The sequence below is a fragment of the Etheostoma cragini genome, chromosome 3 (genome assembly GCF_013103735.1).
Source record: "Etheostoma cragini isolate CJK2018 chromosome 3, CSU_Ecrag_1.0, whole genome shotgun sequence".
Taxonomy (NCBI): domain Eukaryota; kingdom Metazoa; phylum Chordata; class Actinopteri; order Perciformes; family Percidae; genus Etheostoma; species Etheostoma cragini.
Window position 1 is genome coordinate 30,135,068 of NC_048409.1, and position 18,426 is coordinate 30,153,493.

Consider the following 18,426-nt stretch of genomic DNA (forward strand, 5'->3'; position numbering starts at 1 on the left):
AAAGAGTGAAAAATTTAAAGGGGTCTGAATACTTTCCGTACCCACTGTATATATATATATATATATATATATATATAGATAGATAGAAAAAACATTTGTTTTAATAAAAGGGAAAGAAATGTCAATGTGCTGGAAAACATTCAAATATTAATTTAATACTAAATACATTCTTCTTCTTTTTGACACATTCTTTGTTTTTAAAAAATGAGAAACAACACCCCCCCCCCGGAGGAAAAAGACAATGATCATAAACTATGAACAATTGGCCGTTGAACAAACAACAACAAAATAACGTTTCATGGCAAAATAGAGCTCCACTCCTGAATCCTGCAGGTCATTGTTACTCAGATCCAGCTCTCTCAGACTAGAGGACTGGGAGCTGAGAACTGAGGACAGAGCTTCACAGCTTCTCTCTGACAGGTTACATCCCCTCAGTCTGAAAAAAGTCTTTTATTATAGTATATACTATATTATATATATAATGTGACCATGTGTAACTGCGTCTTAATAAAAAATAGATGAAAAGGTTGCTTTTAAAAAGCAGGAAAAAAAGTAAAGTTTTTCTTTAAATTACCAACAGTAGATTCATGCAGAGTTCTTCTTTTGGAGTTTATAATTTTTTTATTGTTAAATGTTTTTACTGTTTCACTGTTAGGAACTAAAGAAAACAAATCAATATGCATAAGGTGTATAAAACCTGTACAGTGTAGGTAAGGTGATGTGTTGGAACCAATCTAAAGCTAAATCTTAAATCTTAAATCTAAATGTTAAATCTAAAGTTAAGTGTAAATTTTAATGTTAAATGTTCAATCTAAATTTTTTCGAGGAAACTAAATATATTTATAACCCGAAGAACCAAAATAAAAGCTTGAGAAGGTCAGTGTATGTATAAAGTGTCAAATAACGAATAAAACCATCTCATCTGGGGAAATGGACTCTTTGACGTGGATTATTGTGATGTTAACCTAAAATAATGAAACTTCATTTGAAGAAACTGTATTTAAAGAGTACTTTGAGTTTTTAGTGTCACTTTTGTGAAGGGTGCGGGACTCATGACCTGTAGCCACTAGAAAATAAAGTACTCTTTACTTACAGTTAGGTACTCTTCAAATACAGTTTCTCCAAACGTGTTATTATTATTTTAGGTTAACACCACGATAATCCACGTCCAAGAGTCCATTTCCCCAGATGAGATGGTTTTATTCGTTATTTGACACTATAAACACACACTGACCTCTTCAAGCTTTTATTTTGGTACGTTAGGTTATAAAAATACTTAGTTTCACCAGAAACATTTAGATTTAACATTTAAAATTTAGATTTAGATTTAACAAATTACATTTAACATTTAGATTTAACACTTAGATTTAGATTTCTTGCCACTAAGCAACAGTTTTGATACCTTTCAGTCGGGTTTCCGACCACACCACAGCACTGAGACGGCTCTTGTCAAAGTCTTTAATGACATCCATCTTAACACAGATAATGGCAAAATTTCAGTCTTAGTATTACTTGATCTCAGTGCTGCATTTGACACGGTTGACCACGACATATTACTAGACCGATTGGAAAACTGGATTGGCCTTTCTGGCTTAGTACTAAACTGGTTTGAATCCTACTTAAAGAATTGGGATTACTTTGTGTCAATTGGTAATTATACATCTGAGCATGCAAATATGACGTGCGGAGTTCCGCAAGGCTCCATTCTGGGGCCTCTTCTGTTTAACATCTACATACTCCCACTGGCCCAGATTATGGAGAACAACCAAATAAGTTACCATAGTTATGCGGACGACAAACAAATTTACATAACCTTACCGCCAGGGGACTATAGTCCGATACAAAAACTGACTAAGTGCATCGAACAAATTAACGACTGGATGTGCCAGAACTTTCTGAAATTAAATGAAGGAAAAACTGAGGTGGTTGTTTTTGGAGCAAAAGAGGAACGATTAAAAGTCTGCAGTCAGCGTCAAACAACAACGTTAAAAACAACAGACAAAGACAGAAATCTTGCTGTAGTCATGGACTCAGACCTGAATTTTAACAGCCACATTAAGACAATTACAAAGTCAGCCTATTATCACCTTAAGAACATATCAAGGGTTAAAGGACTTATGTGTCAACAGGACTTGGAAAAACGTGTCCATGCTTTCATCTTCAGTAGACTTTACTACTGTAATGGGGTCTTTACAGGTCTCCCTAAAAAAATCAATCAGACACCTGCAGCTGATCCAGAACGCTGCTGCTCGAGTCCTCACTAAGACCAAGAGACTGGATCACATCACTCCAGTTCTGAAGTCTTTACACTGGCTTCCTGTACCTCAAAGAATTGATTTCAAAGTGTGTCACAGAACTGTAAGCCCACCCACGACCTTTCCCTTAACCTGACAGCGTCAAAAGGGACGCCAATAGTTCCGACCAAGCGTGTTATATGACGCTAAAGAAGACGACCAAGCGTGTTTTATGATGCTAAAGGTAGGGTGACCAGACGTCCCCAGTTTCCGCGGACAGTCCCCGGTTTTGACGACCTGACCCCGGCTGGATTTGTCCCGAAATTGTCCCCGGATTTCACTGTGACTGACAGACCCGAAATTGGAATGAAAGAAAGAAAATACTGACAAAACTCAAGGCAGCCAGAGCCAGTGCTGCTCAGAGATGATTCAGAAAGCCGTGTTTTACGATGCTAAAATCACTGATTATTTACATGGAGTCTGGTGGGTTTAGCGAACGCAATTTCGCTGACTTTTCTGTTATAAAAAGGATCTTTATCTTTAACAGAAACGTTGACCTCCTTAGAAATCCTTTCCATAATGTTGTCAGACACTTATAATATTATTCTGAGTCTGTTAGCAGCAAAACAAACACTTTTATGAACGTAGATACAAGCTGGAAAATTATCCCATTAACTTACATTGTAGCTTGTTTCTGCCGACTGGAGCGATCTTGTCTAATACTGCATCAATGTCAGAGGAAAATATGTCCTCAATAGTTTTTATTGCAACCGATTCTCAAGGAGCTGTTGCAGAAACAATACCTCTCTGAGAGCACGGTTCCTCAACCGGTACCTGTTTTTACACAACGTGTTTTCGTTCATGAATTGCAAGCATTAAATCGTCACCAACACGGTCATGCAGCACATCATTAGAAAGCTTAAAGTCTTGTGATTCCATCAAGCCCCGGCACAAAGCATAAGGTGACTTACAGCGGTTATAATCACGTTATGAAGTTAAGAAACACTGCACCGTTTCTGTCTAAATCGAGCGTGCATCCCTACCTTTGTCCTCGTGTCTTTATCCACAGCGGTGAAAGATATTCATAAACGTTGATTTCATACATGGCAAACACTCCAAGGAATTAGAATATCCAAGCCTTGTAATCCATAATTAGCTGGTCCCCTCACAATCTTGTAGTGTCTGGGCAAGTTTCGACGTTCAGAAATCTAGATGCAGTGCATCATTGCATCATTTCTCGGTCTTTATCGTTTGTACCCTCAAGCTAAGCCAATGATATCGCACAGTCCCCATTTGGCCCACGTGGGAAAGATTGACAGTAGATCCGACCACTTATAAGATAAGGTCATAAAACTGGCATCCCTGTGTAGCCAATAAGAAGACGAGTTGAATGGTACCAGACATGGCCAGAAAAACCTTACCCTGTGATGCATCCAGCTGTCTCAAAGCAAAAATAAGGCCTTCTGATGGCATTTCAACATTTGATAAAATTATGATGACTTATTTCTATAAATCTATGTATGTACTTCTTTCAGACATATCTGTGAGTGATGTGGATGTGTTTTTGTATTTCAGAAGCTTTGTATTTAGCATTTCTTGGCATTTTTAGAAATAAGAAATAAGACAAACGCACAGACATATCTGTAGAAATACATTCATATAAAATCCATTATATAAGTCATTTTGTTCTGGATTTTTTCTGTTTTAAGTTGAGACATGTGGCCAGGGTACTATTTTCGTATGTAGCCCATGTGATATGCTTACAGTAGTGCTTTTTATTAATTTTTCAGATGATTTACTTGGACGGAAATAGAAATTCTGTGTTCTAACCTCTGTAGCTCTGTGTCAGTAAGGCCTAGTGTCACACTGCCACTAGAAACAACAAGTTGAGAGTGTTAACTTCCCAATGACCTCAGGGTCATCCCAGAGGGCCAAAGCATGTGGAAACTGCAGCACTTTTTTGAGGGTAAAAAGTTAGGCGAGAAAATCATATATTTTCAAGTGTCTCTAAGCAAAAGCTGTCAGTAGTTCAGTAAACATTAAAACATTATGAAATATTGAGACTTTGTATCTTGAAATAGTAAGACTTTCTATCTTGAAACAATTAGGACTATTAGGACTTTCTATCTTGAAACAATTAGGACTATTAGGACTTTCTTTCTTGAAATATTAAGACTTTCTATCTTGAAATATTAAGACTTTTTTTGGAGTAGGAAGTAGCAGCAGGGGTGGGTCTAGGATCAGACCTTTGGGGGGGCGGGGAGGCTCAGTCCCTACTGAGAACAGCTCTAGGTCTAGTGTCCCCGTTTTAAGTTTTACAAAGGTGAAAACATTACTTGTTTTGGAGGTAAATACGATTCTGAGCTGAAAATGTCCCCGGATTTTGTCTGAGAAATCTGGTCACCTTAGCTAAAGGAGACAACCAAGCGTGTTATATGAAGCTAACGGAGACGACCAAGCGTGTTATATGACGCTAACGGAGACGACCAAGCGTGTTATATCTATATATATATATATATATATATATATATATATATATATATATACGTATGTCTCCACATTTAAGAGTAGGCTTAAGACTTTCCTTTTTGATAAAGCTTATAGTTAGGGCATAGAATCGAATATTGTTAGGGAGTAGTAGTTAGTCACATAGTTTTCAGATTTATCTATCATATAATCAAGAATATAATAAAACTAAAGGGAGACTTGGCATACAGCCCGATCCGGTTGGGGAGAGTTCTAGCCCGACCGGGCTGGAGCTCTCTTTACCTTGTCTCTCTTGGTTTTGCTGTAATAATAGTTTTAGACAACTGGGGAGTTATTTTGATACTCCTCTCTCCTCTCTCCTCTATCTTTCCATCTTTCCATTTATGTGCATCCATGTCCCAGAAATGCTTGTTACTAACCTAGTTACTACCCTAGTTACTAACCTAGTTACTAGCCTAGTTACTAACCTAGTTACTAACCTAGCTCTGGGGAGTCATTCCCCAGAGTCCTTATGTTCTTTTTCCCCAGAATGTTCCCTTGGATCAGAGAGGCTCCAAAATCAGGGTAGCAGCTGTCGCCTTGGTCCCGCTCCACGTTCTGTGATGCCATGTTCTACTGCTACACTGCAGTGCCCTGCTACGTCCTGCTACGTCCTGCTACGCCCTGCTACATCCTGCTACGTCCTGCTACGTCCTGCTACGTCCTGCTACGTCCTGCTACATCCTGCTACGTCCTGCTACGTCCTGCTACATCCTGCTACATCCTGCTACGTCCTGCTACGTCCTGCTACATCCTGCTGTGCCTTGTAATGCCGCACAGCGTCCTGCTATGCCATGAACTACTACAAAGAACTGCTACAAACTACTATTTTTTCTATTTTTGTTATTGCCACTCTTCATTCTAACCCCAACCGGCCCGTCAGACACCGCCTACCAAAAGCCTGGGTCTGGGTCTGGGTCTGGGTCTGACCGAGGTTTCTGCCTAAAAGGAAGTTTTTCCTCGCCACTGTCGCACTGTTGCTTGCTCTGGAGGAGACTACTAGAACTGTTGGGTTCTTGTAAATTCTGGAGTGTGGTCTATCTGTATAGTGTCTTGAGATAACTCTTGTTTTGAATTGATACTATAAATAAAATTGAATTGAATTGAATTGAAATTATATGACGCTAACGGAGACTTTTAGCATCATTAACAACGACAAAGGCACTTGACCAAGCGTCCGTATTTTACAAGATGGGAGTGAGGATGTGTTGATGCAACTTAACCGGATTACATCATCAGTTAAGTTCATGTCCTGGAGGCTACCTGTAGCACAAAGGGATTCTGATAACATTCTTCACGACCTGGGTGCAGTGTTGTGTAAACGAACTGTTTTTATAAAGCGCCTTTCTAGTCTTAGTTTTTCCATAGTCCAGAAACCAGTCACCATCCACACACATTCATACACTGTGGCCGAGGCTGCTGTACAAGGTGCCACCTGCTCATCAGATACACACTCACACACATCTACACATCTGTTCATCAGATACACACTCACACACATATATACACCTGCTCTTCAGATACACACACACACACACCTCTACACACCTGCTTATCACATACACACTCACACGCACCTAAGCTCCGATGGAGCAGCATCGGGGGCCACTCGGGGTTCAGTGTCTTGCCCAAGGACACTTGGACATGGGACTGCAGGTACGTGTCGAGCCTAGGGTTGAGATTCTGCACAAGGGCCCACAAGGCCTCCCCAGACGTAATGGTAATGGTCAGTGGTAGAGCGGTCACTTGCCAATCGGAAGGTTGGTGGTTCGATCCCTGGTCCTGCAGTCCCATCTCCAAGTGTCCTTGGGCAAGACACTGAATGATGAGAAGAGCGCTATTTGAGAACAGTCCATTATATTTACCTGCCCTGGTTCCCAACATAGGCCAACGTTTCTCAGATGCCCATTGGCTCTACTTTCTAAACAAAACAAAAACTTCTCTCACATCTGATGATCGGAGTTGGTCCCAGAGGAAGTTTTCTCTTTAAGCTTTATGACTGTTTTTTTATTTTCTATCATTTCCATGTTTTAGAAACATATGTAGTAATAATAATGGTCCAAGATTAGTTACAATAGCATTATATTTAGTTAAAAAAACATCACTTTTTCTTTAGAAAGGTCCTCAGTGTCTTCCAAATCTTTATATCAGTATGATCAGTATGACCTAAGCCAAACATCTATGGAAGTCAATAAACCGTAATACTAAAATTACTGATCATAAATTAAAAAAATAACAAATCTGACATGTTTTGATCCGACTTTACCAGATAAACACACAAAACATAATACACATTATATCTTGAGAACACATAAGTTATTTTAATTCTTTTAGTTTTTTGAGAAATGCTCATTGTTTTATGAGCAGAGTGTAGAGGTGTGTTGACATACTTTTGATGAATACTCCAGCTGTTATGGTTATGTGTTAATGCTTCAGGCACATATATGGCAACATTAACGGACAAAGAGAATGTGAAACTGCATTTTATTTTTTATTGAAAACCAGCACATTTCATTGACAGGGGTTGCAACCAGCAGTTCACTCTTTAACATCAGTCTACATTTTACAAAAGATAAGACTTTTACATGACCTACGTATTTTAGACATCTGTAGTCCATATATTAAAGGGTTAAAGAGCGATTGGCAGATCCCAAAGTATAATGACAAAAAAATCCGCAAGATCATAGGAACTCTGCTCATATCAAACCTGCTCTGAACTATTTCAAAGAACGAACCGAGGATGAAGTTGATTGTGGAAGCGAGGTGGGGTGTGCAGGTACTGACAGCTTTCTGTCTCGTCTGCTTAGAACCAGAAAAACACACTTTAAGGATCCTCATGTAGGTGTAGAGGATTAAACTGAGAGGAACAAAGATTACAAGACAAATGGTTATGAGTCCATGAATGTTGTTGACCGTGGCCTCAGAGCAGGCCAGTTTGACTACAGAGTAGTTATCACAGTAGACTTTGTTAATGACGTTCCCACACAGCTGCAGAGAGGAACTCAGTAATACTGTGACAACAACTTCAGTCAATGGGAACAACCATGTTAGAGCAATAAGCACGGCAACTTTGGAGGAAGTCATACGAGTGTGATACTGCAGAGGAAAACAGATAGCAAGATATCTGTCATAAGACATCACAGCTAAGTTAATATATTGAATAGTTCCATATGTAAACACATGATAAATCTGCAGGAAACAGAAGGGAGCAGAAACCGTGTGAATGTCAGAGAGGATCTGAACCAGAAGGAATGGAAACAACCCTGTACTACCATACAGTTCATTTACAAACAGGCTGACCAGAAAAAGGTACATAGGTTCATGTAAGCTCCTGTTCACACAGATAACCACAATCAGCAACACATTGGCACACACTGTTAAAGCATAAAAACACATCAATATCAGAAACAGTAAGTATTTAAAGAGCCCAATATAAAAGTATGCTCCCAAAATAAAATATGAAACCTGTGTAGAGTTTTTCATAATTAGTTTGTTTCCCAACACAACCTTTCAGCTTTGCACAGCATGAACAAAGTTACACTTTGTAGATCTGCAGAAATCAAAATAGTTTAAATGTCAAATGTACTCTTATCATAGAATCACAGCATTAACACACACGCAGTATTCAGCCTGCAGACAGTAAAGACATCAATTATCACAATAACACACTCTCCACACTTACCAGCTACCTTATTCAGAGTCAATACAACATTAATGTTAGAAATGATAGAACACAGTTCAGTTAGCACAGGATGAAAAGTTGATAATGTTACATTTTGTTAAAGATTCACAGAAAGCAAACTAGTTTAGATGTTACATTACTGCTCATCCTGGACTCACAGCATTAACACACACGCCGTATTCAGCCTGCAGAAAGTAAAGACATCAATTATCACTATAAAACACTCTCCCCACACTTACCATCCATCTGCTGTCACTGCTCTAAAACTGAGATGAAACTCTGCGTCAGCTTCTTTTAAAGTCTTCTAGTCAGAGGGGGGGCACGTCAGCAGTCTGGCCTCATCATCCCGGGACACATCTAACTGACGTCTCAACTTCTACTCTTAGCGTGTTAAAAAACATCATAGATCAGTTAAACAAAAAGATAAAGAAGTATGAATTGATTTAATCATACAGTTTTTCTATATATACAAACTTTTATACAAAAAGCTGCAATTCAATATCTATCCATCTTCAGCCGTTAATCCGGTATTGGGTCTTGGGGCAACAGCTCCAGCGGGGGACCCCAAACTTCCCTTTCTTTAGCCACATCAACCAGCTCCGACTGGGGGGTCCCGAGGCGTTCTCAGGCCAGGTTTGAGATATAATCTCTCCACCTAGTCCCTGACAATCACCCATCATCCTCCAGGACGGATCTCATCAATCCCTGGGGCTTTGCCACTGTGGAGTTGTTTGACTACCTCAACGACTTCCACCAGGGTAACTCACGACAATCCCCCATCATCCTCCAGGTCTGCCTCTACCACAGATGATGTGTCAGCTGGATTTAGGAGCTTGGATGATTCCCCCCTTCCCCCCCTGAGGTGGCAAACACTTTTCCAGAAGCACATTAGTGCCGACAGAAAGTCCTTCTCCATGTCTTCTCCAAACTTCTCCCACACCCGCTGCTTTGCCTCTGTCACGGCAGATGCTCCAGCCCTACGGGCCCGTCGGTATCTTACGACTGCCTCCTGAGTCCACTGGAATAACATATCCTGGAAAGACTCCTTCTTCAGTCGGACGGCTTCCCTGACCACCGGTGTCCACCAGGGTGTTTGTGGGCCCTTGAGGCACCTAAGACCCTTAGACAACAGCACCCTGCTGCAGCTTCAGCAATGGAAACTTTGAATATTGTCCACTCAGGTTCAATGTCCCCAGCCTCCACAGGGATGCACGATAAGCTCAGAGGGAGGTGTGAGTTGAAAGTCCGTCGGACAGGGGCCTCCTCCAGACGTTCCCAGTTTACCTGCACTACCAGTTTGTGCTTACCATGTCTGTCCAGAGTCCTCCCCCATCCCCTGACCCATTTCACCACCAGATGGTGATCAGTTGACAGCTCCGCCCCTCTTTTCACCCGAGTGTCCAAAACATGCGTTCTCAGATCAGATGAAACGATTATAAAATCAATCATTGGGACTGTCTGGGAGGACTTGCTGAGATAGGGGAAAACGGAGTTGCAGTAACTCTAAGTTTAGCTGAAAGAAACCTGCAGGTTAATGATTTCATATGTTGGTCAAAAACATTCTGATCAAATATTACACCAAGATTTCAGAGTTCGGACTGTACCGCTAAAGAAAGGGACCCCAGAACCTGAACAACCTGGGAGGCTGCAGTATCTGGAGTAACAATAAAGGTTTGGTCTTATCTTCATTAAGCTGCAAGAAATTGTTGGCCATCCAGTCCCTAATGGAAGAAAAACCTTTGAATAGCACTGACACTTTGTTAGTCTCTTCCAGATTAAAAGAAACATACAGCTGGATATCATCAGCATAGAAATGATGACCGATATTTCCAAATAGCCTAATCATGTGGCCTAGGGGAAGCATATACAACGCAAATTAAATTGGAGCTAACACAGAACCCTTGCGGCACCCCACAAGAATGGGCAGCAGTTTCAGCAAACTAGGAACCAATTGACACAGAGAACCTCCATCTGTAAGATAAGAGGAGAACCAGTCCAGGGTCCCAGAGATCCCAACCCTGTGCTCAAGTCTTTCAAGCAAGAAGGCGTGGTCCACCTGAGAACGTCTGAAGCAGGCCCCTGTCTGACACATCTCTGGCATCCCTGTGGAGGTTGGGGTGATTGAACTCAAGGGGGCGATGTTCAAAGCTTCCATTGCTGAAGCTGCGACAGGGAGTTGTGGTCTAAAGGTCTTTGGTATCTCAAGGGGCGGTAACCCTTGAACACAGCAGTAGAGCCCGGTGGTCAGGGAAGCCGCTCAACTGAAGGAGTCCTTCTGGAGGCCGCTGCAAGGTACCGAGGGGATGCAGCCTCCGCCGTGAAAGAGGCAAAGCAGCGGGGGTGGGAGAAGTTCAGAGAAGCCATGGAGAAGGACTTTCCGTCAACACCAGGGTGATACTGGACCCCAAACACCACTCAGGAGGGGACACAGGGAACGATCCAAGTGTGTGTAGTCAAAGTGGGATGTGGTTGACCTCAACTGAGGAGGTAATACATTGCTGAACAAAAGAGGGCGGAGAAAAGCCGGATATGCTCTGATCTCCTTATCTAAACTGATGTTAAAAGCTTTCATACGTCAACACGTCCACCGTGGGGCTCAGACTTCAGAAAATAATCGGTCCTGTTTTAAGGACCTCGTGCTGCCGTCCCACATTGTGCCAGAGTCCGCCCGCGGTGCCTTCTCCCCATCAGTAGCTGCAGTGGCAGCCTAACATCTGGGAGCTCAATTGAGGTTTACTACTCGGTGCAGCGGCCGAGGGTTCGACTCCGACCTGCGACCCTTTGCTGCATGTCTTTCCCCCCCCTCTCCCCCCTTTCATGTCTCTAGCTGTCCTTTAAATGTTACGGACAGTTGGCAAATGGTGGACCCAAAACACAGAGGCGGAAACTGAGGATAGTTACAATGATTTAATGAAATACTCCAAAATGCATAAACACAGCACCACCTGGTGGAGAAACGTTGCTGTTCCTGATGCTAAACCTGGTTTATAATACAACACGGGACCGGACAGAAACTCAGCAGAGACCACACATCTAGCTCCCAACTCAGGATTAAATCTTTTTTGTCGATTATTTTGTTTATTATTTTTTTAAATCACCAATTTGTCTACAATGTCATAAAAATATGCATCAGGACCAAAAGCCCAAGACGTTTTGTTTTGACATTTTTCAGTTTACCGTCACAGAGGAGGGAAGAAACTCGCTCAACACGACTCATCTAACAGGGACTCCAGACCTTATTTTCCATAAAAAATTACTCAAAACGATTTATCAATAATCCCAATAGTTGGCGATTCATTTAATACGAGAGACTATTTGAATAATAACAAGATTTCTTGTTTTAAATCTACGGCCATTTGTTTCCAGACAGAGTTTCTAACATGGAGCTTTAAAGTTGAGGCGATGCTACTTGACAAAGTAAGTTGAGTTGATGTGTGAGTGATGCAACCTCTCCAGGTGTTAGGAGACGTTACATCACTGCAGCTCACTGATGAAGTCCCTGAGGTCAAAGGTCATTCCAGCCTGTCAACAGACCTCTGGTCCCTGAGGTCTCTTCACCTTCGCCACAGTCTCCACTCCTTCCCTCTGAAGATAATTACAATCAGAGCTGCTGGCCAGGGGGACCAATCAGCACGCTCCTCAGAGACTGGGGGGGGGGGGGGGGGGTAATGACCTCCCATCACAACACAGAGACTGGGGGGAATGGCCTCCCATCAGACCGCTCTGTCACAACCTCAGGATGGACAGACTCATTAAAAAAATGTATGACTTTTTATGACTTTTGACTTTTTGAAATATAATATTCATAATTAGGTGTAGAATCAGAGGCCACTGTTGGGTTGAACGCTGCAAATATTAAAAGAATTTCTAGAATCAGCAGGGTCACATGACGTTTCTGAGAATTCTGCAGAAGTGTTTTGAAATATTTACACAAATTCAAAACTAAAACTGAACTCAGCGTGTTAACCCCCCCCCTTCCCCCTCCCCCGGTTAAATTCTTCAGCGTTTCTTTCTGAACCCACCCTGAAAATTGTAGAAGAAGTGTGCAGACTGTGTTGGGCCAGACCACAAGGGACTGGTCCACTCCACTTGTCGGCCCCTTCTACCCAGAACCTCTCAGCTGGATCCACGGCTGGTGGATCACATTTAGAAATCTGAATCTGAATTAAAGCAGATATGTCAAACTCAAGGCCCGAGGGCTAAACCTGGTCCTTCTCAGATTTTGATCTGGCCTGCATGTAGGATAAGACAAAACCTTTATTTGAAATTGCTTGTTGTTTGGTCCAACAAGCAGATTGTTTTTTTAAAGTTTAGACTTGAAAGATGGACTTGCTAATTTCTTCATGAAGAGTCATGCGGAGAGTTGGTGTTTGTCCTGTTTTGAAAATACTTGGTTGGTGAGGTGACCCCTGACATCACAACCATGTAGGGAGCTAGGTTCTGTAACTAAGTCCAGCATCTTGAGCCAGAGTTGTATGTGATTTCCAACTTGATGTTTTTTTTAGATGGCGTAAAACGCCCTTCACAGGTTTGTTGACTTACCTGTGGTGCTGTTGTTTAAGCCAAGATAGATAGTAGATAGTTTTTTCTATGTTTAAGCTCAACTATGTTTAATAGTAACTTAGTCTAAAGCCCAGGCCTAGGAGAAATTGCGCAGAACATCAAGATGCTGTTGCAGCCCTTTGTGCAGAAGATCAAGGTGCTGTTGTAGATCTCCTTTGTCAGAAGATCAAGGTGCTGTTGTAGCCCTCCTTTGTGCAATAGATCAAGATTCTGTTGTAGACCTTTGTGCAGAAGATCAAGGTGCTGTTGGAACCTTTTGTGCAGAAGATCAAGGTGCTGTTGTAGCCCTCCTTTGTGCAGAAGATCAAGATGGTGTTGTAGACCTTTGTGCAGAAGATCAAGGTGATGTTGGAAACCTTTGTGCAGAAGATCAAGGTGATGTTGTTGCCCTCTAGAGGATGGATACCCGACCCGAGCCCGACGGGACCCGACGGTACCCGACGGGCCGGGCCGGGTTCGAACAGATTTTTAGAAAGGATGCTTGGGTTCGGGTCGGGCTCGGTCACATCAGCGCGATAAGGCATTGAACATTTTTTTGTTACCGCATCTCTTATTGGGGCGGCTTATCAATACAGGTTAAGCAAGGTATTTATTTTACTCAGATTTACTAACATAATCCCCCACATATGATGTTAATAAAAGCGGCTTTTCACACAAACATACATGTGTCATTAGTATGAGAAACAAATGCGATTTTAACTGTGTCGGGCTAGGGTCGGGCTCGGACATAAATATCTTAATGCCTGTCGGGCTCGGGTCGGGTTCGGTTACTGCTCTGTCGGACGCGGGCCGGGCTCGGACAGAAAAATCCGGCCCGATCCGCACTCTATTGCCCTCCTTTGTGCAGGAGATCAAGGTGCTGTTGTAGCCCTACTTTGTGCAGAAGATCAAGGTGATGTTGTAGCCAGCCTTTGTGCAGGAGATCAAGGTGCTTTTGTAGCCCTTCTTTGTGCAGAAGATCAAGATGCTGTTGTAGCCCTTCCTTGATTGGTCATGCTGAGTCTGTTTCTGTCAAGATGTTATGAGCAGTGGTGTCATTTTGCCAAGACTGGATTCTGAAGTGCCAGTGTCATTTCACCTGGTGACTCTATTTGTATGTGCTGGTCTGACAGGAACACGTATGTTCCCTCAGTCCTAATCCAGTCCTAACCCTAACCCCTAAACCAAGATGATCAGCATTACTGCGTCATTTAATAAAAGGTTCTATGCATAGGGCCTAATGAGGGGGGAAATATTTGTGGGAACAAAGCGATGACCCCGGTCTGACAGCCGCAGTCTGCTTCATGATGAATCTTGCACAGGTGGAAGGAGATAATGGGATTACATTTCACTGAAATAGTATTTTAAAATTGTCTTAATTTGATGTGACAAACAAGAAATGATGATTATGAAAATATACATCACAATTGTTGCTTGAAAAACTGCTTCTGGTGATAGTCAAGCTTTTGAAACGAGCCGTGGTATTGTGTTTTCTTCCAGCACTTTCTTGTGGTCTCCAGGTGCCCCTCTCCCGTGGCTGAAGTGGTTGTCGTTCATCAGTGTTGGTGTATAAAGAAGGAGGAGAAAGCTGCAGATGGCCCAGTGGCCCAGTTTGCAACGTTGGTACTGTGTGGTAGTTGTCTGTAACGAGGTTAGCAATCTTACTCTCTTTTGGAAGGAGGGTGTTCAGGCATGCTGGCTTAGTTGTTAATAGCTAATGCATAATTGGTGCAACTTTCTTTATTTTCAGAAAGTAGTTGGATTGATTTTGGACTGTATGTTTGAACATTACCAAAGAAAAAAACTGGGAGGTTGACAGTATTGTAAGTGAAAAGCTCAGAAAATCTGAAAATACTCCCTGTGTTATATAAAGCAATGTGATTAAGTGAAACAAATGATTAATTTGGGGTTGAAAAATATGAAGCAATGAGACGCAAACCTGTTTTTGCAATTGCGTTTTGCACACATAAGACAAGAATTATGGCAAATTCAACTTTATCTTACTTTATTCTTAGTTCTTATGTACATGTACAGACTTTGAGATACTTGTATTTTATGTTAACTGTCATGTTATACATTCTTATTGTCATTGCCAATGTGCTGCTGATTGTGGTTATCTGTGTGAACAGGAGCTTACATGAACCTATGTACCTTTTTCTGGTCAGCCTGTTTGTAAATGAACTGTATGGTAGTACAGGGTTGTTTCCATTCCTTCTGGTTCAGATCCTCTCTGACAATCACACTGTTTCTGCTCCCTTCTGCTTCTTGCAGATTTATTGTGTGTATACCTATGCAAATGTGGAATTTAGTAACTTGGCCATCATGTCTTATGACAGATATCTTGCTATCTGTTATCCTCTGCAGTATCACACTCATATGACATCTAACAAAGCTGTTATCCTAATTATTGTGATATGGTTGTACTGTTGTGTGAGATTCTTAATTACTTTATCCTTGAACATGCGTTTGACTCTCTGTGGAAACATTATAAACAGTGTGTATTGTGATAACTACCTTGTTGTTAAATTGGCCTGTTCAGACATCACAGTGAATAACATTTATGGTCTTTTTTCCATTGCTTTCTCCATTTTGATCCCCTTGATTTTAATCCTCTACACCTTAAATCCTTAAAGTGTGTTTTTCTGGTTCTAAGCAGACGAGACAGAAAGCTGTCAGTACCTGCACACCCCACCTCGCTTCTCTCCTAAACTTTTCTTTTGGGTGTTGCTTTGAAATACTCCAGAGTAGATTTGATACGACCCGTGTACCCAGCGTGTTTCGCATAATTTTTTCGCTGTATTTCCTCCTCATACAGCCTCTTCTGAACCCTCTCATTTATGGATTGCAAATGACAAAACTACGCAATGCATGTAAACTTGTCCTTTGTTATAAGATGTTTGCCTGTCGCAGTGAAACGATACAGATGTAGTAAGAAAATAATCACTGAATTATTATTGATAAGGCTTTCTAACTAACAAAAATACGATACATGAATTGTGTAATATCATCCTTGGTTTGTCCCTCTGCTTTCAGCCTTTTTCTCACATGAATATTTTCAGTCACGCGTGGTCCTGTCACTGTAATCTGTGGTACTGCAACAAATTTTATTCCATAAATGGAATTATAATGGATTTAATATGGAATACATGTAAAAATATATTGTCATAAGACATATTTTGTTGTAAATGTTGACTTGTCCTGCAAAATGTAAGAATTCCTGACTATCTTCGGCTACTATTACTAGTTAACATTCATTGTAGTTTAATTAAATAAAATGTCTGTAATTAACTAATAAATATGGAAAGGACATGATCTAGTGGTACCGAATGATTATTTCTTTGGGGGGAATTTCACTTAGTGTATTTGAAATGTAAAAATAGCTTATAACAACTAGTAGGAAACTACTAGAACTGTTTGGTCCTTGTAAATTCTGGAGTGTGGTCAAGACCTACTCTATCTGTAAAGTGTCTTGAGATAACTCTTGTTATGAATTGATACTATAAATAAAATTGAATTGAATTGAAATTGAACAAAACAACTACAGACTGGATAGCAAAACTCAATAAAATACAAAACTGTTAAGAACACTGAACTGCTGTTAGAGTTCATAGTGTTGGAATATGACATTATATTTATATTTATATTATTTATGAACAGTACAGGTTGGCTTCAGCCCGTTCTCCATCCCGGGGAGTCAAATCCTGATGCGTGGTCACAGCCATCGGTGGCTCATAAGTCACGCCAGAGTGGAGTAACATGGAGGAGGGAGCTCTATAGAGAAACCTGTACGGGGGCTCTACAGAGAAACCTGTACTGGGGGCTCTACAGGTCCCACCAGGGTTCAACATTTAACATGCAAGATGTAAGCACAGTGACTCTGCAGCCACGATATATCTGCAGTAGGTGGCCCACTGTTGCCCCTGTTCTCTGTTGAGAATAAGAGAATGTAGCATTGCTTTCAGCACAATTAAACTATAAAGCCCCCCTAGGTTTCTCTATTGAGCCCCCCTAAAAGTTTCTCTAAAGAGCCCCCCCTACAGGTTTATCTATAGAGCCCCCACAACAGGTTTCTCTATAGAGCCCCCACAACAGGTTTCTCTATAGAGCACCCCAGTACATGTTTCTCTATAAAGAATCCCTGCCGAGGCTGGGGGCATTGTGTCAGAGCCTCTATAGAAAACCTGTAGGTCTCACACCCAGGGTGTGAGGCGCTTGGTGGGTGTGGGGATACTGACAACCCCCCCGGCTGAGTGCAGCTGTGTTGGATTTTACCCCTGTGGACGAGAGGGTCGCCTCCCTATGCCTGCGGGTGATGGGGGTGGGGGACTCTGACCGTTGTATGTGTGTATGGACCAAACAAGAGTTTGGAGTATTCGGCCTTCTTGGAGACCTTGAATGGAGTCCTGTATGGGGCTCCAGTAGGGGACTCAATAGTTCTTTCCAGGATATGTTATCCCGAGGACGCCGGAGGCAGTTGCAAGGTATCAACGGACCTGAAGGGCTGCAGCCTCTGCTGTGACAGAGGCAAAGCAGCGGGTGTGGGAGAAGTTTGGAGAAGACATGGAGAAGGACTTTCGGTCGGCACCAAGGTGCTTCTGGAAAACCGTTCGCCACCTCAGGAGAAGGAAGCAGGGAACCATCCAAGCTGTAGACAGTAATGATAGGACGTTGTGGACCTAAACTGAGGTCCACAACGCACTGTAATAGAGCGGTGAAAGGAGCACTTTGAGGAACTCCTAAATCCGACCAACACGTCCTCTGTGATAAAGGCAGAGCAGGAGGATGATGGGCGATTGTCGTCAATTTCCCTGGTGGAGGTCACTGAGGTAGTCAAACAACTCCACAGCGGCAAAGCCCCAGGGATTGATGAGATCAGAAATGCTGAAAGCTCTGGGTGTGGAGGGGCTGTCTTGGTTGACACGCATCTTTAACATTGCATGGAGGTCTGGAACAGTGCCTAAGGAGAGACAAAACAGGGTGGTGGTTCCCCTATTAAAAAAGGGGGACCAGAGGGTGTGTGCCAATTACAGGGGAATCCCACTTCTCAGCCTCCCTGGTAAGGTGTACTCCAAGGGCAGATAGTCAAACATCGGGTTGACAAGGAACAATGGAGATTCCGTCCTGGTCGTGGAAATATGGATCAGATCCTCACTCTTGCAAGGATCCTAGAGAGAGCCTGGGAGTCTGCACAACTGGTTTCAATGCGTTTGGTGGATCTGGAGAAGGCGTATGACTGGGTACTTTGGGAGACACTGTGGGAGGTGCTGCGGGAGTATGGGGTGAGGGGGTCTTTTCTCAGGGTCATCTCTGGATGACCAAAGCGAGAGGTTCCGGGTTCTCGGCAGTAAGCAGACTCGTTCCAGATGAGGGTTGGCCTCCGCCAGGGCTGCGCTTTGTCACCAATCCTGTTTGTAATATTTATGGACAGGATATCGAGGCGTA

The 18,426-nt window shown here is 42.2% G+C and overlaps 1 protein-coding gene and 1 pseudogene across 1 annotated transcript; one reads left to right on the top strand and one right to left on the bottom strand.

Annotated features, from left to right (window-relative positions):
* Window positions 1–7,316: 7,316 nt before the first annotated feature.
* LOC117939436 (olfactory receptor 1-like) lies at window positions 7,317–8,243 on the bottom strand. Its single transcript, XM_034864785.1, has one exon. The coding sequence runs from the start codon at window positions 8,241–8,243 to the stop codon at window positions 7,317–7,319; it is 927 nt and encodes a 308-aa protein (XP_034720676.1).
* A 6,697-nt stretch (window positions 8,244–14,940) lies between these two features.
* LOC117939299 lies at window positions 14,941–16,007 on the top strand (annotated as a pseudogene).
* The last annotated feature ends 2,419 nt before the right edge of the window (window positions 16,008–18,426 follow it).

What these genes read in the sequence shown, in the direction of transcription:
- LOC117939436 (XM_034864785.1), bottom strand. Translation starts at nt 8,243, where the DNA reads ATGAAAAACTCTACACAGGTTTCATATTTTATTTTGGGAGCATACTTT.